Here is a 24,694-nt window from a genome sequence, read left to right as displayed (position 1 = left end):
ATGGCTATAATATTTGACTGAATGCTAGACAATAGCTAAGTATCTATATTTTGTCATCTTCTTTTAAAGAGTTTTGAGTTTTGTTTTCGCAGGCAGTTTGTTTTGCACCTCAGTTGGCTCCTTTTCAGGTTTCTTCTCAACCATTTTTAGAAAGGAATTCAGGTGACCATTACTCTATAGCAGGGGTTGGCAAAACTGTTCTGTAAGGGGCCAGAGAGTAAATAGTTCAGGCTTTGTGGACCTAAACTACAATTCAACTGTGTAAACAAACACGTGTGACTATGTTACAATAAAACTTTATTTACAAAAATTTGTGGCAGGCTGAATTTGTCCTGTTGGCCTTATTTTCCCAACCCCTGCTACTAATGGCCATTCTGGGCTCTCTAATGACAGTCCAGGGTGTCTATTGAGGTCCTTCCATTCTTGCTGGTCATAACTTGAACATCTCCCAGACCTGTGTGAGCTCTAGTTATTATTCAGCTTATAGTCTCCAGCTTTTCTTTTTCTCCCTAATAGCATTATTTGACTGGCCTCATGGACTCTCACTCCCTGTAAGTGTAGATTACACTTCAGGCAAAGCTCAAGAGGACTCCAAAGCATATTTATGGAACTCTTTCCCTGAAAAGCCCTTTCCCTTCTCCTCCCATGCTACACCTGTCAAATTTCAGCCCCACTGGCCTTACTGGATTCTTGTCTCTGTCTCCTCAATGCAATGAGACCACCATCCTCTGTTCAGTTCCATGTCTTTGTGCTCTTCTATAGTCTGAAAAATATCTCCAGGTAGAAAGCTGAGGTAACTGTAGGGTAGGGATAAAAGAAACGGAGCTAAGCATCTCCATCCTGTAGCTGAACAGAAAGTCCTGGGTCAGAAGAGGTACAGTGAGATTGTTCCAGAACCAAGAGACTTGCAAGGCTCCTGCTTGCCATTCCTTATTAGAGTTCACCAAATACAGGAAGGTACAGACATACCTACTACTTGTTCACTTTAGCTGCACTACCTTTGTGGTAATACTGTAGGCACCATGTACTGTGGTGGTTTTTGCAAAAGCTGAAATTTTTTTCCCTTAAGTCTAATTATCTCACTGGGCCACCATTTTGGATCCCATTTGAACTTCCTAGGTTTGAAAGAGCAGGCTTAAAATTTATCCCACTCTCCTAACATCCAGCTGTCTCCCATGGAAAGCCAAAGTATTCATGATTTTAAAAAACAACCCATAAGAAAAATTACTTTGCTCAATTTCAAAAGGCAGTTGAACAAAGTTATGGAGCTGAAAACAGAGAGGTCATTTAACGATCTCTCTGTAGGACCAAATATAATTTTAGGAGCAACCCACTTACTGCTAGATAATGAAGACTCTATGAAGGGATAGATCTTCTTTTCCTATCTGGGTATTTGGTCCAAAGGCCTAGCACTCCTCTGACACAGATTCAGTTTTTCCTCTTGCTGGAAAAATTTCCAGGTGTGGAAGGATCAGAATAACACAACACAGGCCACTGTTTTTTAATACCCTCCTTTAACTAAAACTGTTGGTGTGTCTCTTCCTGTGACAGGATTTCAGAATAATGCCTACTTTCTCTGCATTTTCCAGCTTATTTCATTTCATGCCAGATACCTGATATTATTCAGACACTTGTTTTGTTATTTCAAATGGATGGTAGCATGCCAAAGTTTTTCCCACCAGTCAGCAAAAAAAAAAAAAATTAATAGCTTTGCTCAAGGGATGTTAAATAGCAGAGTATCTCACTTCTGTGAAGGATTTATTACTGTTTTAGTGTTTTGTGTTTTTTTTTTAAACTAACAGAGTGCTAAGTATAAGAGTTCTACTCATTTGAGTCTAACCGCTAGCATGGCTGGCCTGTTTGTGAAGACCCAAGGCCTTGTAAAATGAAACCCTCTTAAATCAAGAGCTTCAACTTCCTTCTTTAATACATTACTGGAAGGGAAGTAAAAACAATGAGGGGATTCAAACTGGTCTCTTCCCAGAGGCAGATAGCAGCATCACCCATCACCAGCATCACTCCAAAACACTCCCGGCAGGTTCCGGCCACAATTGCTGGCAGAGAGGAGCAACCATGTTCCCTCAAAAGACTGTGTTTTTCATTGCTCCATGCCTCCCATCTTCCAAACATTTCCCCAAAATAAAAGGGACTTACCCTACTATTACTATAACAAAATCCAGTAAATTCCATCCATTCCTAACATAAGCATTAGGATGTAGCAATAATCCATATGCTATAATCTTCAAAAATGTCTCGACTGTAAAAATAATCAGGAAGGCATATTCTACTTTTTCCTGTAAAGAGAAACAAAAAGAGGGGGGGGCGTGGAGAGAAGAAGAAAAAGAGACAGGAATTAGATTCAATATCTCTGAGATATAAGCATTTTCTCCAAGCAAAGTTTTATTATGAGAAATGGCACCATTAACACAGCACCTGTGCCAGGAAAGCGTTTTAATTCTAACACTGAATTTCTCATAAGCAGCTAAGTGTAAAACACTTTTCGTTCCAGGCTGCATGACTGCATTTTGCCACCTGCCCTGATGCGTGTGCAATGAGTCTGCCTAGGACATAACGGGCATGTTTGTTATTTGCACACATTTGCAAAATGCAGCATGTTTTCCTCCTGAGATTGCCAAATTAGGCCCAGAAAAGCACAAGGGTACAACAAAGATCTCAACAGTGGCTTTGAACAGAATGTCCTTTGGACGAAAGGAAGGTGCATCTGCTTTGACCCTCTCTCTTCCTCTTGGGTTTACACCTGATTTCTAATCCAGGGTCCTCTTTGTCTCAGAGCAGCAATGTGACCTTGGCAAGTGCCTCCTCTCCTCTGGACCTAAACTTCCTCACCAGCACAGAAGGGGAGCATATTCAGGATGGCAAATCCCCTGCCTGCATACTGGCATGTGGCCTCTCCCAGCTGACACTGCCAAGTGGTCGCCATACACCGTCCCAGGGAGCCTGGGTTCAGCCTCTGTGTCCTTCCCTCCTACCAGCCCTGGCAGCCATTCCCATCTGGCTGCCCAAATCTCTGAGATTCAGCCCTCAGGCTAGGTGACTCTTAGAATCCTTCCCATTCCAATTCATGCAACTCTGTGAGTCCAGAGAACACATCCATCAGCAGGTCTAAAAATGTTGACTCCTTTCCTCTTTTATAAAGGTTTTCTTTATGCAGCTTCAGCTTTAATAGAAATACCAACCCACTGGGATGTGTGCAATTAATTTTATAAGAGGCATTCCCTGGCAAGAGGCTACTTAATAACTCAATGAAAAACCATCAGCAATTAAAACTCTTCCACGTGGGCCATAAAGTCCTCCACAAATATTAATTCTACCCTGTGGGACCTGAGGAAAGTAAGCAATACCTTAGGAAAATGGAAGTCATGGAATTCACTTATTAAGATGCCCAGTGCAAGAGGTCAAATAAATTTGGCTCAGGAAACACTCAGTGAGCACCTATTCTACATAACAGACCCCATACCAGGAGCCAGGATTAGAAAAATGGCTCCACCACGGTCCCCTAAAGGTTTAGTCTGGTGGGGAAGGGAAGGTTTCAAACATAAACACTGAGAATGTCCCAAGACAGGTAACTGAAAGAGCAGCTGTACATCTTGAGCACTCTGACAAGGCCAAGGGACTAACTAGTTCATTCCTCCTTCACCAGGACTTTGCTTTGCTGTATGTGACCACTACTAGGTGGGCTAAGCCGCCCTGCTACCAAAGTGCTACCCCTCTGTCACCTGGCCTGACCTTCCCCACGTTTCGCCCCACATCCTCCCTCTTTACCACCAGAGCCACCGTCCAACCACTGCTGGACTCCAGCCTTCACCCTCATTCTGACTTCCCACTGGTCTTGCAAAAAGCCAGTTCATCAGTTCTTCCCTCCCGGGTCTCTGTTGTCCTTAACCTGTCCTCCAGAGCTCCCTTTTATCCTTGAACACCATCAGAGAGGTCTAATAAACTCTTTTGTGATGTGAGTTAGTCAGAGTCAGTGTGTTTTCAATATATAGAACCTCACTCACCCCAACCTCCATACCCATGCTGCCCCCAGAACTCTCAACTGGTCCCATCCTCAGCCTAGCTCATCCTACGTACCCAATACCCTTCACCAGACCGCCAGAACCCTCCTTGACCAGGACCCTTCTCCTTCTACACAGTCGTGCCCTCCAGACACACGTGAGCCTCCAAACCTCCAGCAACTCCCTTCTTTACTCTCCATATTCCCTGTGAGCCTCACACCAGGACCAACTTTGCTCCTGGCTAGGGAGGAGAGATCCCGGAAGGCTTCAATGGGGGCAGTGACAGCTATGAGAGCTAAAAGGAGAAAGCAATTCTGTTACTTGAACCAGAAGCAAAAATCCCTGAAAATACCAATTCACTGTACTCAAATTAGACCCTGACCACCAAATGTAGATTGTCAATATGTTTTCAAGACTTAGAATTCTACGCGAACAAGATAAGCTAAAAACAGCACGCTAGTTTTACAATTCCTCTTCCCTTTTTATCCCTTCTGCTTTATTTACTAGGCCAGACAGAGAAAAAAGGCTTTTGCTGCCATCAATATTCATAGCAGTTACATCCCTATGTCAACACAGTGCTATACTTTAGAGCAGAAAAACAAGGCAGGGAACAGAGAGTACATCGAGCAAACACAGCTTGTTTTTCCTCTTTGGCTTTTATTTGTAAGTAATATTGCTATAATAATACAAGGGTCATTAGTATAACTGAATTGTTTAGGGTTCTTTTATATCCTCTTCTCTTGTCCTCCTCTCTCTCCTTTTAAAGAATTAGGTTTCTCTTTCCAAAAATCCTTAGTGCATTACTTGATGGAATTGATTGTAGGAAATATAACTTTGCTTTAATGTGATTCTTTATTACAGAGACTCTACCATGATGCCAACTGAACCATCACAGCCTGGAGAGCATACTAGACCAGTTTGTTAGAAGCCAGTGTCGTTCTCATCCCCAGCCATTTAAAAGGACTCCTATAAAACAAATACACCTCCACAGTAAGCAAATGCAATATAAAAAAAACTTTTGCAAAACAGCAATCATGGGAAGGAGAAGTAACTATTTATATCACAAAAGAATTGTTCATTTGAGAAAAGAAGGTTGAGCTGGTAATTTGAAAAGGAAGTCCACCAGGAAGGTCAGGTTCCTAACTGGGCAAGGTGGGAATATACACTCAACGGAAGGGACCCAATCAGATGTTGCATAGAGAAGATATGGAGTCTGTGGCCCAGACAGAGGGAAGCACAGAGGAATGGGATGACTGAGGAAGAGGCAAGCAGGAACCCTCCAGAACTAGACATGAAAGGAGGTATCCTGGGGGCAGGGCTGCTTCATAAAAGCTAACAGCCTCAGGCTAAACAGAAAGATAAAATGATTTCTGCATCCCAGTCTCCCCTCATTTGCCAGGCAGGGCCACATGCCACTCAGCCACCAGCAGGATTCTTCTCGCTGGCATGGGATCCTGGGTGGGCAAAAGCAGCCCAATCTCCTTTTAAAAAACCACCAGTGGGGTGCCTGGGTGGCTCAGTCAGTTGAGTGTTGGACTTTTCATTTCAGCTCAGGTCATGATCCCAGGGTCTTGGGATAAAGCCCCACGTCAGGCTCTGCACTGAGCATGGAGCCTGCTTAAGATTCATTCTCTCTCTCTCTCTCTCTCTCTCTCTCTCTCTCTCTCTCACTTTCTCTCTGACCCTCTCCTATTTGTGCCTCTTTCTCTCTAAAATTAAAAAAAATTTTTAATTAAAAAAATTTAGGGGTGCCTGGGTGGCTCATTAGGTTAAGTGTCCAACTTCGGATCAGGTCATGATCTCACAGTTTGTGAGTTTGAGCCGCATGTCCAGCTCTGTGCTGACAGCTCAGAGCCTGGAGCCTGCTTCGGATTCTGTGTCTCCCTCTCTCTCTGCCTTTCCCCTACTCACACTCTGTCTCTCTCAAAAATAAACAAACATTTAAAAAATTTAAAAAAAACTAAGCACCACCAATTCCTCTTAACCAGACACCACCCTATGTATGGATGAAAGTCACTCATGAGACCACAAGCCACCAGAAATAAAGGTTCCAAATCTAATTCAGAAACCTGATAGATCTTCTTTGAACACTGAAGCTTCACCCTGCAGAAGGGTCTCTACACCAGTAAACCATACACAGGACTTTGAGAAACTGAAACTGTCAACTAGCAATGGGTGGGAGATGACAGGATCCTTAATTACACCTGGGTCTCTCCTTTCCTGTTCTCAGGGACCCTTTCACTAGTACTGTAGTATGAACATCCACCCACCCATCCATCCATCCACTCACCCATCCATCCCTGGGCACCTGGGTCCTCCTCAGAAAGCCTGATGTGTATCTTCACAGAGTTCCCAACCTGCTATCCGAAGGTAACAAGGGCTTGATGAGGCAGGTAAGGGTCAACTCTTTGCTTGGGTCATCCATCCACATGGTCCCAAATCTTTGGCAAGGCTCTCTTGGCTGACACCCTGATAGTAGCTGCTGCTCCTTTGCACACCACTCCTCTCACTCTGTGGGTCCCAGGCTCTCTATTGGCAGGGGTCATCTCTTACTGACTTTGTAATCTCAGCACCCAGCACCATACTAGAGTATCATACATAAGGTACTCAACAGGAAGTAGAGAAGAAAAAGAAGAGAAGGAATAGAGCAAGAAAACCAGACTTAAAGGGGGCTAGGAAAACATGAGGTTTTGTGATCCTAGCATATGTACCAAAAAGGGAAACAATGAAGCTCTGTCTCTAAGTTGCCATTAACCCTTTCTAGAACAAGCTTGGAAGAAATGGTCACACTGCTGAGTCAACAACTGATCCTGATGTCTCATCTGGCCCTCCCTTTCAATCCTGATCTGCACCCCCAGGTAAATTCCTCAACCTTCCTTCCCTAGCTTCCTCTTCCAGTTTTCTTCCCTTCCACGAGAACCCAGCCCTCCATGCGAGGGGCCACCCTGCTTCCCCTTCTGGGATGCACACCCTCACATATGGAAACTCCCCTCTCCAGAGTGAGTACACAACCAATACAGGACTAGAACAAGCCCAGCCTGGGGCAGCGGAAAGAACACAGGGCTCGCAGCCACAGCATCTGTTTTCTGCCAGCCCTGGTTCAGCCACCACTTCAGGCCCACGCCCTGTTCCCTCTTTCTAGAATGGTTCCCCCATCTCACTTTTTCATCAGGCTAAGCTCTACTTGTACTCCAAGCCTCGGCTGAAATAACACTCTCTCAGAGAAACCTTTGCTGACCTCCCCAAACTGAGGGCCCACTGTTAGATGTCGTCATGGCCCATTATACATCTTCACGGCCCTATTCACAACCAAAATTTTAATGTTATCTCTTTAATGTTTGTCCCTCCAATAAATGAATTTCTATAAGATCAGAGACTATTTCTATTTCATGCATCATTGTATTCCCAAGGCTTGCCATAAAAATACTCAATATTTATAAATGAATAAATGAGCAAAATGAGAGGTTTTGACCCAACATTATTCACCATCCCTCCCTAAGAAGTTCCATAATTGTTTTAGTCTGCTCAGGCTACCATAACAACATATCATATACCAGGGGGCTTTAAACAGCAGAGGTCCCTCATGGGGTGTCCCTCAGTCAGATAAGTGACCAACTTCAGCTCAGGTCATGATCTTGCAGCTTGAGACCCTCGTTGGGCTCTGGGTTTATCAACAACTCGGAGCCTGGAGCCTGCTTTGGATTCTGTATCTCCCTCTCTCTCTGTTCTTTCCTGACTCGCGCGCTGTGTTGGTCTCTCTCAAAAATAAACAAACATTAAAAAAGCAGCAGAGATCCCTCATAGTTCTGGAGACTGGAAGTCAGGGACCAAGGCGCCAGCTAATCTGGTGCCTGATGAGAGCTCTCTCCCTACCTTGCAGAAGGCTGACTTTCTGTTATGTCCTCATCTGGCCTTTCCTCTGTCTGTGTATGTGGAAAGAGATCTCTCTCTACCCCTTCTTTATTTTTTTAAAATGTTTATTTATTTTTAGGAGAGAGACAGAATGTGAACAGGGGAGGGCAGAGAGAGAGGGAGACACAGAATCTGAAGCAGGCTCCAGGCTCTGAGCTATCAGCACAGAGCCCAGTGTAGGGCTAGAACTCATGAATGGTGAAATCATGACCTGAGCCGAAGTTGGATGCTTAACCAACTGAACCACTCGGGTGCCCCTCTACCTCTTCTTATAAGGGCACTAATCCCATTCATGGGGGCTCTGCCCTCACGACCTAACCACCCCCCCAAAGGCCCCACCTCCTAATACCATCACATTGGGAGTTAGAATTTCAACATATGAATTTGGAGGAGGGGCAGAGGGAAGGGGGCAGCAACATCCAGTCCATAGCAATAATCTCAGGGCCCCCTTGGCTTTGCCCTATTCCAGGAGAAACGTCCATAACTATAAGTTAGGGAAAAGCTCTTCTCCATAACCGCAGTTTTTCCTGCTCTAATAGGCCAGGCCGGGCTCTTCCAGTCAGAGTAAGGAGCACATGCAAAGGCTAATCATTCAAGGGTGACAAGAGCACAGGGGTGAGGGACAGGCGAGGGTGGGGACACGAGGCCTCGTGGGCCAGGCTACAGGGCTCTCTCTCACCTGGAGAACCAGCAGACTGAACCAGATGGTCTCTTCCAGCTCTAAAACTACAGTTCTCTACCACCTAAGGAGCAAAATCTGGACCTTGGCTTCACAGCAAGGTTCTGCAAGGCCCAGATATTCCTGGGGAAATTGGCCAACCAAAGGCAGCAGCTGTGCTGTCCAGGGGCTGGGTCACTGAGGTCACTGCAGCACATCCAGGCCAGGCTTGCCAAGGGACGCTCCCGCAAGCTGCCATGAACATGGCAGGATGGGACAGTGGGGAGCCTGTGGGAAGGTGGTTACAGTTTCCGTAAGCAATTCCCCCTCTAGTAAAAGGGCAGTGGGTGAGCCGCGGGACAGCGGTCAGCAGGCAGGCCTCGGCTCGGGGCCACTTAGGAGGTAATGTTCTCCTCTGCAGGTATTAATGAAGTATGTACCTCTGGCCTCCAACGGAGGTAGTGTAATGCCCTGTTTACAAGAAGAAACTGGCTGCAATAGACCGGTTGCCTTCATTTTTCTTCACCTTTGGTTTAAAAGTACAAATTTTAGATGACGTTTGTGTCCCCTGAGTCCAATGCCAGTCTCTACAGCTGAGTCACCCTGGTTGAGTCATCTACCCCTGGGCTTCTCTGCTTCCTCATCTGTAGACAGGAGCAACTGTCCTCACTCCACCCACCCAGGCTATGGTGACAATCAGATTAAGTGGAAGGTGGGAAAAAGTTCCGCAAATTGCCCCGCACCCCACAATCAAAGGCCCTCCGAAATGAAGACAGACATGAGGCAGCTCTCTCAGTGGCTGGGAGGTGCCATCCTCACAGAAGGCTCTAGAAACTCTCTGAAGATCCAGTGAACCCATGAGCAGCCAGACAGGGAGGACCCTTGCCCGGTGAGAACAAATGGAGGAAGCCAGCTGGATGGCCTAGCTGACCCCGCCATAGAGACCAGCGTCAAAAAATCTTGTTTGTAGGAGGAGAGCAGCATCACACCTGGGGTGGAAGAGGCTGACCGGGCATTCTCTCTGGAAGCGGCTTCTTCACTCACTGGCAGAGCAGTGCCAGTTGCTGCTTTGAGGCCACACCTAGCTACATATGGCTCCTACCACCCAGGAAACTGCTGGGGTAATAACAGCACCCTGTCCTTCCTCTGAGAAGTGCTCCTTTTCTACTCTCAGTCCAGGAGCTACAGGAGTTGGCATGTGGCCCAGGCTACTGATTCAGGGACAGGCATGTGACCGCACACACCAACCAGGTCCAATGAGAGCAACACCTGGGATTTTCACTTCAGCAGCCAGGCAAAACGTTCTGTCATTGGCACAGACTTGGCTCTGAGAGGCGGGAGGCCTGGAGTTACCAGGACACAGAATGAACCACAAGCAACAAGAAAAGCCAAGCCAAAAAAATGGGGAGAGAGTCAAACAGAAAGAGAATCTCAGAGGCCAAGCATCTGGCTCTGATGCCTTTGTGAGAGCCCCCAAATCAAGTTGAACCTGAAGCCAAAATTCTCCTCTCCGGCCTTGGGCTTTTCACAGTTATAAAAGCCAATTCACTGAGCAAGTTTGGGTTGGGTTTTTGGTCAATTACAAACAAAAATACCCTAGCTAACTACATAGTGATCCTACAGGGTCACTTTGCTTCCCTAAAAGTTAAAGCATCTAAGAGAAACTTCAGGCACTCATTTCTCAAGAGATTTAACTCCCTTGAGGAGTCCCTTTGACCCACAGGCTTAGGGATGATTTTCTATATATAGGACCCATAAGCCCTGCAAGCCGTTGCCTCTGGAACTTCATCTAGGTTGGGTCTTCCAAATTTACTCCTTTAAACCCATCCATTCTCTGTTGCTGTCTTCAATTCCAACTGGTTTCCTGCACTCCACACATTCCTTCCTATAAACTTGATGCCTCAGACTTGCCTTGCTTCCCATTCCGCCCATGCTGGGACCTGAACTGGGAGTCCCCTTGGTAGTGGGTGCCTTCTGTAGTTGGCAGGCATGCACTTCCTCACCCAGTTCCAACGCCAAGGTTCTGCCCACCTCCACCCTACCATGCTTGGCAGTTCTAGCACCCTATTTCAATTCAATTCAACATTCATAGGGTATCTACTCTATACCAGGCACATTATTGAGCACTGCAGAGTCAAAGATGGCTAAGATGTTTGTGTCCTAAAGAAGGACATCAGAGGCATGTATAAAAATTTCAAGACAGGGGCACCTAGGTGGCTCAGTTGGCTAAGCATCCGACTTCAGCTCAGGTCATGATTTCATGGTTCGTGAGTTCAAGCCCCGCATTGGGCTCTGTGCTGACAGCTCAGAGCCTGGAGCCTGCTTCAGATTCTGTGTCTCCCTCTCTCTCTGTCCCTCCCTCCCTTGCTCTCTCTCTCAAAAATAAACAAACATTAAAATTTTTTTTTTTAATTTCAAGACATAGCACATGACAGTCAAAGCCAAAGTAGAGTACTGGGGATCTCCTGTGTAGAAACAGAGGGCATGGAGCCACTAATTGTGTCTAGAGCATTTGGGAAAGCTTCTTTAAAAGTATAGGACTATGTCACATCCAGGAGTGCCTGACTGGCTCCATCAGTTAAGTGCCTAACTTTGGCTCAGGTCATGATCTCACAGTTCATGAGTTCAAGCCCTACATCTGGCTCTCTGCTGATAGCTCAGAGTCTGGAGTCTGCTTCAGATCCTCTGTCTCCCTCTCTCTCTGCCCCTCCCCTGCTTGTGCTCCATCATTCTCTCAAAAATAAACATTAAAATTTTTTTTTTAAGTATAGGAGTGTGTCACATCTAAATTCCTCCATATGGCATCCTCAAGGACCTCTACAATCTGTCTGTGGTCTACCTACCAACAACCATCTGGTATCTGTTACCCCACAGGGTACAGGGCCACCACTCTACCCCATCCCCTTCCTCCTCCTCTGCTCCAATCCATCGGTTCCCATAACATCCTGCACATACGTCATACTCACTAGAACCTCTGGTCTTTGTGACTGCTCTTCTCTGTGACCCAAAGCACTTCTGTTTACCTCAATCCTGCTCACCATGTCAGGGAAGGCTAGGAAGCTTCATATACTCTTGAGGCCACGAAATAGAACAGAGAAGGGCAGGGCACTGCCCTGTTTCCAGGTCCTGGTCTAGTTAGGAAGGAGAACTCATTCATGTGTTATCTTGTACTATTTGTAGATTTTCAGTACCTATGGGCAAGAACCACTGTATTTACCTCCGCAGGTTCTCCCACCATCCCAAGAAGAAGACTGAGCCTCAATAGACACTGTGATGGCATCCACCACAAAGAAGAAAGAGAAGAGTCATTATAATCCCAAGGCTGCATTGCTGAGTCCCTGGGCCAACACCCTGTCTCACCATCAGGGTGCAGTGACAGCAGCTCTACCACCCAGGCTAGAATCCCTTTCACCCTCTCCTACTTGGAGATATAGTTTTGCTTTCTTTCCAACCTTTGTTGGCCTTTATATCCCATTCTGACAGCTTGGGTCAAGGAGAATGGCAGGAAGAGTATGTGTCCTGTGTAGGGCTCATCAAAGCAACCCGCTGCCTCCCTGGGATGTAAGGGGCCTGGGTCATGTCATAGCTGCCAAACTCCCATCATTCTAGAAAAGCCACATTCTTAGCATTGGTTAGTTTGCATGGCATGAGCCAGTGCTCCAACACGTCCATCTCCTTGGCTATGAACAAAGAAATGAGCAAACATTTCAAAATGGCAGGAACTGAGTAAGCTTAAAACCAAACATTTTCATTTGACAAGAAGACAGTCATTTCTTTTCTCCATTAACACAGCTAAGGGCAAGCTTTTCAATTCTGCATGTGGTTAAGTTCCCTGACATCTGAGTTACAGACAGAATCTTGTCTTGTTCCCCTGATGCTCGCTCGTGTCCCTGTCAACATGCACATGTGATGCCACGCCTGCAACTGAGGAAACACCTTCCAGTGTCTTACCTCAGCTGACCCTCCAAGCTATGGGGTAAGACAGGCAGAGAAGCGATCACCACTCCCATCCACACGCAAGGGTCACAGACACCGAGTTACTTCTGGCCATGGGCCACAGCAGCAGCAATCGTGCCCTCTGGTGTGAGGAGTTCTGACCACGCCCACCTTCACGCCATCCTGCACCTGCCCAATCTTCCCTGCTCTTCTGTGTTGTTCTGCCTAAGTCACAAGAGGACGTTCTCATCTTAGGGGCACCCAGGCAACCAAGACACCATAAGAATGTGCCTTGGAGGTCCCGACTGCTAATTGGTTGGTGTTGGTACCTGGGGTGAGGCTGCTCCCACATAAGAAGTGTACAGTCACCCGGAAGTACTTTCATCTCCTACAGGGGAGGCAAAGAGCCCCGGTGCAAGTTCTGGCTCTGCCACTTACACATTATAAAGTGACTTTACCTTCCTCCTCAACACAGCTTCTTCATCATAAAATGGAGTGAGGGCAGACACTGCCCAGGATGCTCATTGAGTGTACATGAGGCAACACGTGTAAAACACAAGAACCAGGGTCTGCATGTAGCACACTCCATGGACGTTGGCTCCTTTCATTGTTGTGTCTATGTAACGTGCCCCTGCACAGCCCTGGCCGCCACCCAGGAAAGGCACAGGGCTTGGCATAGAGCAAGTGCTAACTACTTACTAAGTTAGCCCTGGGACAGTGGTCTAACTCCCAGCGAACCTTGCAGGTCCACACATGCACAGTGTAGACATCTCTTCCAGGTGGGCCTGCTCTGGTTAGCATGGGCTCCACCTTGAGGGAGAAAGCTGCCTCATCTACACCTGCTCCTACACCTTCCTGCACCCATGTTACCCCCCTCCCTTCACTGTGAAGGCAAAACAGCAGATGTCTGTGGGGCAGTGGGGAACAGGCAGCACTCAGCTCTTCAGCTGTTACCTTCCGCCATAAAAACCACATTTGGCGATGAGCAACCCTAATTCACGGTCAGCTGTTTCCCAGTGAATGTGCAGAGAACATAGATCATTTATTTCAGAATAAATTTATGAATCAAAGTTTAAAAATACATAAAGCATGGAGTCTATAATTGAGATAAAGTATGTAACCCATTCACCCAGAAGATTAATAACCCCATGCCTATAATTCACCATTATTTTAGAATTAGAGAGTAAAATTAAGTTAATTTAAAAGACATGGGTGGCTTAAAAACCAGGCACCACCCAACCGTGGCCTTGAAGTGGAAATCAATACACAGTCAATGACTAAGCAGAACGGATTTTCTGCAGACCCACTCCACGCTGGAAGTGTCACTGGCATTGATCTGGTCCCGCCAGTCAAATGTCTCCCTCATCACCTCACACCTCCCAGAGGCTGGAGGAAAGGCTCTGCACCACCCCACCAAGCTCACCACCCAGTTGGGCTTTCTACAAGCAAGTCCATCCCCAGGAAGATGGGTGGCTCCAGAAGCAGATACTAGAGGAGTCTATTTGGTCAGGTGGTGAGAGCTAGTTCTCCAGACCTAGCTCACAACTCCACTGTTCTTTTAAAAGTAAATTTTTGTTTAACACCTGCCAAACTCCAAAAAAAGAACTCTAAGCAGCAAGAATATGAAAATTTGAAGCAGGTAAGAAAGGAATGCTATGTGGCTATTTTTTTTTGAAAGGCAGCAAATCTATATGGCAAGGCAAGGGAGGATGTCCACAATACATTAGCACAGGAATAACATGAATAGGATCCCCTTGATGTCTGAAAAAAAAATCTCTTAATAAGCTGGTCTACAGTGTAGACAGCCAAGAGTGAAGAGGCTCTGAGAGTGAGATCACGAGGAACTTCCTCTCTACTATGAGGTATCCCTGATTCGTCAGTCTTTCTCGCTGGAGATCTTTCTACTTTATTTTTTTAAAATTTTTAATGTTTATTTATTTTTAAGAGAGAAAGAGAGACACAGAGAGAGAGAGCACAAGTAGGAGAGGGGCAGACAGAGAGGGAGACAGAGGATCTGAAGCAGGCTCCAGGCTCTGAGCTGTCAGCACAGAGCCCAACACGGGGCTCGAACCCACAAACCATGAGATCATGACCTGAGCCGAAGTTGGATGCTTAACTGACTGAGTCACCCAGGCATGCCAAGATCTTTTACTTTAAAATCAGCTGAAATTCTAAATATTTAAGATAAAAGAGTAAGCTGAGAAAGAAAAATTAACAAAGAAAACAAAAAGAAGCAGGAGTGGGGCGCCTGGGTGGCTTGGTCGGTTAAGCGTCCGACTTCGGCTCAGGTCATGATCTCACGGTCCGTGAGTTCGAGCCCTGCGTCGGGCTCTGTGCTGACAGCTCAGAGCCTGGAGCCTGTTTCGGATTCTGTGTCTCCCTCTCTCTCTGCCCCTCCCCTGATCATGCTCTGTCTCTCTCTGTCTCAAAAAAATAAATAAACGTTTAAAAAAAAAAAGCAGCAGGAGTAAGACCATTACACAGATGTACACTGTGAAGACAGCTTTATTAGTATGTCTCTGAGATTTCCAAATGTTAATGCGAAAGGAGGAAATCAGACCAGTGACACAAGTCACCTTCTCCTTTGAATGAACTGTTTCTCAGCACAGAAAAATATTTCACCAGAGGATTTGCACAGAGAGAAGAATCCACTGACAATACAAATTGAGCACCAATTATAGGAAGTAAAATAACATTTGCCTATCTTCGTGGGATTTGTACTGTAATAGAGAGAAGACTTTTTATTTATTTATTTTTTTTTTCAACGTTTATTTATTTTTGGGACAGAGAGAGACAGAGCATGAACGGGGGAGGGGCAGAGAGAGAGGGAGACACAGAATCGGAAACAGGCTCCAGGCTCTGAGCCATCAGCCCAGAGCCTGACGCGGGGCTCGAACTCACGGACCGCGAGATCATGACCTGGCTGAAGTCGGACGCTCAACCGACTGCGCCACCCAGGCGCCCCGAGAGAAGACTTTTTAAATGAAATGTATAGGAAATTAATTTTGGGATTTACAACCAGCAATTTTTGAAAAATGAAAATAGAATGAAAAAACCAGAATGCATAGAAAATAGCAGAATTTACTAAGAGTAAGTATGTTTTCATCAAACTTGATGTTTCAGATGACAGACACATATGTGTTTGGGAGCTACAATGTAAAATGTATCTATTGCTGTTGGCCAAGGTTAAAAAAAAAAAGCTGAAAAATACCAGCTCTAGAGGCCAATAATCTGGACCCACCAGTGGACACCAATAGGGATAAAGACCCACCTGGGGAATGGCTCATAAAAGAGACCTGAGTGGGACAGGAGGAGGATGACAGCCCCCTGGGCCCTAAGCCTAGGGGAACAGGTCAGAAAGAAGCAGGACAGGAAGCATGGGGCATCTGAAGACCCGGGCCATAGGTCCCCGCCCTAGAGTGGAGTCTGTAGGTCAAGGAGGGTCAACAGAAGCTGGGTGTCACCCGTGTCCTCAGGCAGTCATGGGCTGCTTTGGAACAAAGCTATTAAGGCAAGGGACATTTGACTTTTGAGGAAACACCAGAGAGAAGAGGCTCCTCTTATTCAGCTGCTGTACAGAAAAGGGGACCAGCTCAGATCAAAGCCCCTCTGCAACTGGGCAGAGTGTGTTTTTGTGTCTTCATTCACTGGATGAGATGAGTCACATGGCGAAGTGACCTCGCCAAAGAAGACTCTTATAAGGAAGCACAAGGCTGTGGGTAATGAAGAGCACGCTCAAATCCCGGTTCTTAGCCCCAGGGAAACACCGAGATTCTCAAGCAGCAGAATCCTCACCCTCTTAGTGGGGACACCAGCAATGTCAGGTAATTCAGGGTGAACACTGATAGTGGGAAGTGCCTGGCACATGGTTGGCACTCAGTAAAGTAGCTGCTGTCACCCTGGTGGTTGTGAATTTCACAAAGTATTTCTGTCACATAGAAAGAGATGAGGTGTTTGGGGCGCCTGGGTGGCGCAGTCGGTTAAGCGTCCGACTTCAGCCAGGTCACGATCTCGCGGTCTGGGAGTTCGAGCCCCGCGTCAGGCTCTGGGCTGATGCCTCAGAGCCTGGAGCCAGTTTCCGATTCTGTGTCTCCCTCTCTCTCTGCCCCTCCCCCGTTCATGCTCTGTCTCTCTCTGTCCCAAAAATAAATAAACGTTGAAAAAAAAAAAAAAAAAAAAAAAAAAAAAAGAAAGAGATGAGGTGGGCAGAGGACCTCTTTCCAATCAAGGAATCAAGGGCAGGGTTCTGGAAAGTTGAGCAATCGCTTCACCTTATGTTGCCACCATGCTGAGGCTGAAGCAGGTGCACCAACCCCACCGCCACCACCACTGCCATCGTGCCCTATGATCAAACATAGTATTGGAGTCTCAGAAAACACAGGAAAGATCATAAATAAACAAAGCACCTTGAAATCACAGCCACTGAAGTTCGGTTTGGCTTTCTGAAAGCTGAAAACTGTATCTATCCTGTTAATTCGGGCATAGGCAGAGGCCTTTTTAATGGTTTCATAATCACTAAGATCAATCATAATTTTAATAATGATTAGTGTTAGAAAAGGCAACAGGCTTAATCATAACTGCCTCAATTCAAAATTCGTTAACACTCTGTGACCAGCTGAAATCATTACACCGAGCTCTGTACCTCATAAACATGTCTCCTAAGAGAACTATCACACTGCTTAATTTCTGTACTCTATTTTAAAGCTGCCTCGACAGGTCAGTACAGTTCATCACCCAGAGTCACTGCTGGATGAAGTTCGCGTCCGGGCAAATTCAAATCACTAGGATCACTTTGAGACATCTGAACATAGAGAACCACAAGAGCTTAAACAGCTCAATGGATGCTATTTTCTAAATATCTAGGTCCATTATTTATAAAACATCCTAGAGAGTTAGGGTAAAATGGAGCAAACAAATACAGGTTTTCCTTTAATTACAGTAATGCTGGTGAATCAGATCTCAAATGTCTGGAAATTGCTACTTTCTACAGCTTGTGATTCTGCTCAAATGCCAAACTTTAAAAATCCAAATCCAGAACAAAGAGTTCAACTGTAACATCCAGTCTTGCCTTTTTTTTTAAAATAGCCCAGACAGAGAAGAGTCCAGAGAGAGAGAGAGAGATACAAGATAAGACGAGCCCCCATGACGGCCAAGAAAAGGTAAACAGATGGGGTCTGAAAGCTAAGTGGCTCTATCACCTGCACTCCATAAGTCTGCTACTGACTTTTACAACCAGACATCCATAAGCCAGGACAAGGAAAGCAAAATCTACGTGGATGACTCCTGGGTCCCAGTCCTCAGCAGGGTGGCACAGTGAATTTGGAGTCAGACCGCTGGCGTTGAAAGTTCCCATTTGGTTCAGCTATCTAACCTGGTGCGAGCACTTCACCCCCCTTAGCCTTGGTTTCCTGGCCAGCAAATACATTGTCAAAGGATTAACCAAGATCCTGTGCAGTGTCCAGCACACAGTAGGCACACAAGAAATGGTTGTTATTAGGAGACTGGAAATGGAGGCTAGCAGTGCAGGTGGTGACCTCTTTTCTCCTACAATAAAAGCTCTCTGGATTGATTTCCTTTTAACCAGTGCAACTGGTGAACGGACATTCTTTGACCCTTCTGGGTAAAATAACACTGAATGCCTATGCCATACTGAACTCACGGCTCCTAGGTCAATTTCTAGACAGCGTATATGTTTTTGTTCCCAACCATTGCATTGCATGCTTACCAAGAATTTGTTATGTTTGATCTTAAGTTTATATCAGGTGGACTACCTAACTTAAGTGAATACAGCTCAGAGTGATGATACAGGAGTGTAAACAGAGTTGCTGCTTCTATGAAAAACCAGGCTAAGTCCTCCAGAAGTACTGGGAAAGGATGCTGCTGATGGTCTGTTGTTGAATCGGGCAAGAGTGACATGGCAGACAAGATAAGGGAAAGCATAAGCTTTTAGCATTGCTCTAGCTGTCTTCTCAAAGATCTAAGTTCTTACTCTATTTTTAAATAAGGCTAGAAATTGTAGGCACATTATAGGTGTAGTTTATGCAAGAAAGAAGATGGACACTCTTACCAGTACATGCATAATACTCAATAAAAGCCTTTGCCATACTCTGAAAGATTGACAAGTAAACATCCATTGTATATTCTAGGTTATAACAATCTTTAAGATGTATTTATATGCTTTTATTTTTTTTAGTTTATTTATTTTGAGAGAGAAACAGAGCATGCAAGCAGGGGAGGGGCAGAGAGAGGGAGAGGGAGAGAGAGAGAATCCCAGGTGGGCTCACTCTACACTGTCAGGGCAGAGCCCGACACAGGGCTTGATCCCACCAACTGCGAGATCATGACCTGAGCCGAAATCAAGACAGTCTTAACCAACTGAGCCACCCAGGCTCCTCCTTATAACGGACTCCTTAGAATAACCAACTTCAAGGTCAGATATAAGAGCGGGTGCAGGAGGAGGCCAGGGTTCACTTTGTCCTCAGCTCCCATCTGAGGTCTGGCATGTGACTATGCTCACCATGAGTTGGTCTCTAGAAACGGCATCACAGAGTGCAGACATGTTGTCAGTCACCAGAAATAAATATATCATATTGAAGTATATATAATGAAACAAATACATGAAACAAATATATTGCTCTTATGATAACCTGTGATGCCCAGGCAGAGCACCGCCACCACCCGTGTAGCTAGGCTTTGGTTCGCCAACCTCCCAAGGTTGAGTGCTAGGTCACCACCTCTTGCTCAAGTATGGGGAAGTGCTCGCGTGCACGTGTGGTGGTAGTGTCAGCATTACTTGCTGGCGTGAGACAAAGGACAGGATTGATGCACTGTGAACCAGCATGAGAAAGAACACGTATGCACTTGAGCAAGACCTACGCGTCCTACGTGGCAGAGGAGGATGGCAGCCGCTGGTGCAAATTCATGACGGGGTAGAATTTCCCCAAATCACCCCAGTGCCGACTGCTACCTCCTGACCTTCACTGTGACTTCCATTAAATTGTCAAGAATTCTTACATTCTAGATTTTGTTCTAAGTTCGACACCTAGTTCCTGAGCATCTGCTGTGTGTGAGGTAAAGAAAAGAAATAAGGTTTTCTCTCAAGAGTCTACATACATTTCTGCAGATGGGCTCACTTGCGTTGGGGGAGACTGAAGAACAGAACAGCCTGACCTTCCATCCTAGTCAGTGATCACTGAAGTGGACTTGTGTCCACATGAAGGCAACCAGGCAGGGAGTGCCACCTTTTGGAGCCACATTAGACTATCAGTGACACCTCAAAACTTGTACCTCTCATTAGACTAGCGGTTGGCAAATCCCAGCCCACAGACCAACTCGAAACTATAGTTCTAGCACAGCACAGCATGTTTGTTTGTTTGTGTACTGTCTGTGGCCGCTTTTGCATGGGCCATATAGCCTAAAATATTCACTGTCTGGCTCATTACAGAAAAAGTTTGGTGACCCATGCTGGACCCTTAGTGCCCATGAGATAGAATGCTCTTAGCTTTCACTTCTCTGCCAGAGAAAGAAAAAGAAGCCACTAGTGATTATCTAGCTCTGATCCTTCTTCTAAGATGAATAGTGTAACATATTCTGCTTACTAGCTAAGGCAGGTGTGGGATACTAGCAAAAATCTACACACACAAACGTTTTTAAAAACGGGTTCTGATAGTCCCTCCTTGCTGCTTCCTGTGAAAATATACAGGCACTAAAATTACAGTGACCACTGAGGCTTTTCAAAACACACACATGCACAGTCACATATGGTGCTCAGCTTTGTTTAGAGGTACACACTACAATTCAGAATCCCAAGCACTAAAGAAACCGCTACTTAGGGATTACTTTTTGAAAGGCCTTGAAGGACTTGATTCCCCATTATTCCCAAAGAAGCTTTCAGTTTTTACTCTGTATTTAACCAAAGTTCCTACGAGACTATAAAAAAACCATAGCCACTGTGAAAATTAGTTAAAATAATAGTTTCTGCAAAATACTTTAAGTGCCATGGCATTCATCCTTTAGAATCGGGTTAAGGAGCACTATAATTTGGTCTGTCAGCACCGATGTTAAGCATACAGCAGACCCGGAACAGAGCACGTTAACTCTCTAAGGTTTGGGGAGATTGTAATAGCCTTAAATAAGACTCAACATCCTTCCTTCTACAAGAAATTATCCTCAGACTTGACAAATAACAGCATCACAGAGAGAACACCAAAGCCACCAAAAGATAAATGTCCTAAATAAAGGGCACGGGTGTGGGGCACCTGGGTGGTTCAGCTGGTTAAAGATCTGACTCCTGGTTTCAGCTCAGGTCATGATCTCACAGTTGGTGAGTTTGAGCCTCGCATCGGTCTCTGAGTTGACAGCACAGAGCCTGCCTGAGGTTCTCTCTCTCCCTCTCTCTCTGCCCCTCCTCCACGGTCTCTCAAAATAAATAAACTTAAAAAAATAAAGATAAATAAATAAAGGGCATGGGTTCTGCATTTGATACTTGCACATGTGTACAGATAAAGTATAACAGGAAGTGGAGGTAAGGATAAAATTCTTCACTTTGTACTTTTTTAAAGCTGGGTGAGAGATTTCTTATTACTCAGGTGTTAGGGGACAGGGCTCCCCACTAAAAAGAAGTACAAAGTGGCTCATTTTCTAAGTAACCAACAAATAGGACTGGATGCTCCCCTCCCAGGGCTTACCGAGCCAGCCCTCCACCCACCTGCCACCCCCATGGCTGCAGTGTGAAGAGGCTCGATGAGGGGGACACAGAGGCATCAGGCTGTCAGCCTTCTGGGGATTACAGTGTCGGGGATGCCTCCCCTTCCTAAACCCATGTGATGTGGACTCAGAAGAATCATAAAGATGGTCATGCCTGCAAGAAGGAAAAATTAGCATCTTATCCCCCCAGGGGACCCTCGGCCTCAGCCACAGTCCTAAACTGCTGCCTCCCCCCCTTCCCTGAACAGGAAAAAGCAAAGTGGCAGTGCAGTCATCACGCCAGCCCCTGGCCTGGCAAGGACCCATGAGCCTCCCATAAGCCAAGCAAACCCCACGGGGTTCTTACTAGGCATGAGCCAGCTCTGGGGCCTCACCCAAGGGGGCTGGTCACGAGAGGTCAGTCACCATAGTGACAGAGGCTGTGCAGCAGGGGCGAGGGAGGAGCGAGAGCCACACACCCTAGGTCAGCGCCCCTGAGGTGGGGAAGTCTCAGCAGACCTTCCGCAGAACAACAAACGGAATGCCATACCAACCCCATGGGAGCACCTGTACCCGGAGACTGGCCAGAGGGAGGGTCTGCCACCCAGCCCATTGTAGCTACAGAGGCCACAGGTCTGAGCGGGAAGAAACCCTCCATCATGCCCAGTTAAGGGAAAAGGTGCTTGTCCTTCTCCCCTTCCTCATAAATGGAGGACTTGGAGTGGATGTGGGGCAGGGGAGGAAGGGAGGCTGGCGGGGGAGGCAGCCGTGGGCTGGGGGAGCCCTGAGGTTAAGACACCAAAGGGTAACAACTGAAAGTGACCGGGAAGTTAAGTCTGCCCAGGACCATGTGAAGACACGGGAGAGGGACAGTGGTTGGGGGAAGGGGAGCGATGCACGAGCCCAGGTAAAGCAGTGATTGCAAACATCAAACCATCTCCTGCGGGATGCGCGATTCTTCAACCAATGAAATAGACATGGGTAAACTGAGGAGTGCAGGGAACAGACTTCTCCAAGGTCACCAACCCAGACAGTAGCTACAATGAAACTTTCCCCTGCATGACGACACCTGCTAGTCACTTCATCCATGTTTGAGGGAAAAAAAAAAAATTAGAGGAACTGGCTCAGGCCCTCAGGCCAGGTTTCAGGCCCTCCCTCCTTGAAGACTTTTCCCAAGAGCCTCCTTCAGGCCCTCTGTCTCACCATTCAGCCTTTTCCCTCTCATCTCTTTCTCCACCTTCCAGGCAGATTGCCTCTATCATCTGCCACGCTGCCCCTCTTCTCCCCTCCGTCTGATTGTCAAAATCAATCGAGACCTTACTTTACGTTGTCCCTAAATACTCAGGTCACAGTTCTAAGCTATTTCCAGACCAGGAAATGACTTTTTAGGGATAGCATTTCTAGAACTTGGCCATCAGCCACCACCTTCTCTGCACTCGTCTGACCATGAGGGAGCAGGCATGGGGCAGTACTGACCAACCCAAGCCCACCACTCCAAGCAGCGAGAGTCCAGACTTGGAAACATCTCTGGCAAGCCCCACTTTTAATAAGGAAGAATACAGTGGGCGCCAGACCCTTCTGCTCTAGAATCCCACTAATTCTGGGTATCTCATTGGTCAGTTTCCAACTTCTAAGGGGTGATGGGCATTGAGGAGGACACTTGTTGGTATGAGCACTGGGTGTTGTATATAAGTGATAAATCATAGGAATCTACCCCCAAAACCAAGAACACACTGTATATACTGTATGTTAGCCAACTTGACAATAAATTGTATATAAAAAATAATAACAATAACCTAGAAAAACCCAAAGCAGCAGGACTAGAAACAAAACTTCCTTTCCCTTCACTCCCCACCCATGCTGTGAATTTTCTCACTTGGCTCCCCCACCTACTCTGAAGGCAGGGGCTAGAGCAGGTGACTCCATGTGACCCCAAGTTCTCTGCCTCAGGTGTCCTGAACCCTTGCATACACAACTAGCCCACCCCTCCCCCAACAACATGTTGCTAGCGAATCAGCTGCCCCACCATATGACTTATTACTCATAATAGATTTGAAGAATCTCATAGATTCAATAGATATGAAGAAACTCATAAACAGATTTGAAGGTCAAATAGCAATGCAGGTGGTTTAAAATTATCTATAGTTTTGGCAAATTCCTTTTGTCTACACTGGACTCAACATGGCACTTAACACTTGCTGCACAGTCAATGAATAAATGCGCCCCGCCCTCCTAAAATGGACTGTGTTAGAAAACAGGGCACAAACCTGGCTGAGACAGGGAATACAGGAGAGAGCTCCCAAATCACCTTCCCAGAAGGTGAACAGAGCTGCCATGGCCCTCATGCAGCTGAAGGCTAGAGCTAAAGAGCAACGAGGAAAATAAAACATTGGGCTTCAGGACAAGTGCCAGAGATAAGAGGAGTATGTGGGGGTGCTAGAAACTGGCAAAGCAGCACACCTAAACCTCTAAGAGGAAAGCGCAGGAGACACAGCAGGGACCTGGCCATCCTCTCATTTATTACTGGGTGGCTCTGTAAGGGAGGGTAGACCTTGAGGTCTGTCTCCCCAACATCAGTATCAATGCTTGGACCCAGCTGGCCTCACTGCCCTTCGGGGTTCCTTCCAGGGCATGCTCTGAATGCCAAGATGTCCAGACCCAGACATGAATGAAATGTGGTCTTTGCCTCTTCATACTCTGTACTCACTACGGTCCACAGTACTCAGTTCTGTTGGCGGCCAGGGACTCAGGGACAAGTTGAGCCCTCCTTACCCAGGGCTGCAAACAATGGAAGGAACACACAAGCCCCTGTGACATGCCTTTGCAGAGCGACAGCCTCTTTCCTCCCTTCCTTCTCCATTCCTTTATAAACACACAGCAATTAATCAGCTTTCTTATGCCCCGATACCACGACATGATTTTCACTGTCACCAAAATGCTCTGGGTTTCTTAGAGGTTCTCAATGTATCCACAGGGCATCATCCACTGCTAGCATGCACCACACATTCTCGCTGGCACCACTAGACAAATCCAGTCTCAGGCCTATTACCTGGGGAACTCACTGTCCCTCATAGAAATTCTGTTTCCAACGACTGCTCCCATCAAGGCCTCAGCTCCAGGATTGAGGGTTGTGTTGTACAATCGAAGTAACTGGAATACCACTCAAGGGCTTGTGGGATACAGCAGAGTGCCTCCACTGGAGTCCTTCCCGAGTGAAGTGCCACGTAATGAGAGATAAAGGCCTGGAGAACACACCGTGCAGATGGTAACTGCAGGTGGCTTGGGCTGGCGGGGAGAGGGCTGGTAACGTGCCCCCACCTCAACCCCCCGAGAAATCTGGGTGGGAAAATCTCAGCATGACAGAAGGGGAAGGGGCCAGGGAAGGAAGGGGCCAGAGTTCACTTGACCAGCCATCAGTTTACTTTCTGCTGTTCTCTTTTATTGTGCAAGAACTAACCAGCCAATGTCCTGAATCTCCTTCCTTCTG

At 46.5% G+C, this 24,694-nt stretch overlaps 1 protein-coding gene across 7 annotated transcripts in view; it reads right to left on the bottom strand.

Annotated features, from left to right (window-relative positions):
* Positions 1-24,694, bottom strand: part of CACNA1D (calcium voltage-gated channel subunit alpha1 D) — a 305,785-nt gene that overhangs the window by 155,957 nt on the left and 125,134 nt on the right. For all 7 annotated transcript variants that reach the window (XM_047850427.1, XM_047850433.1, XM_047850431.1 and 4 more), the window contains one exon: positions 2,155-2,294. In XM_047850427.1, coding sequence (XP_047706383.1) covers positions 2,155-2,294 — 140 coding nt within the window. The remainder of the gene's footprint in view (positions 1-2,154; positions 2,295-24,694) is intronic.

This window comes from Prionailurus viverrinus, chromosome A2, assembly GCF_022837055.1.
Source record: "Prionailurus viverrinus isolate Anna chromosome A2, UM_Priviv_1.0, whole genome shotgun sequence".
Taxonomy (NCBI): domain Eukaryota; kingdom Metazoa; phylum Chordata; class Mammalia; order Carnivora; family Felidae; genus Prionailurus; species Prionailurus viverrinus.
Note: the sequence above shows the minus strand (reverse complement) of the source record. Positions and strands in the feature narration are given on the sequence as shown.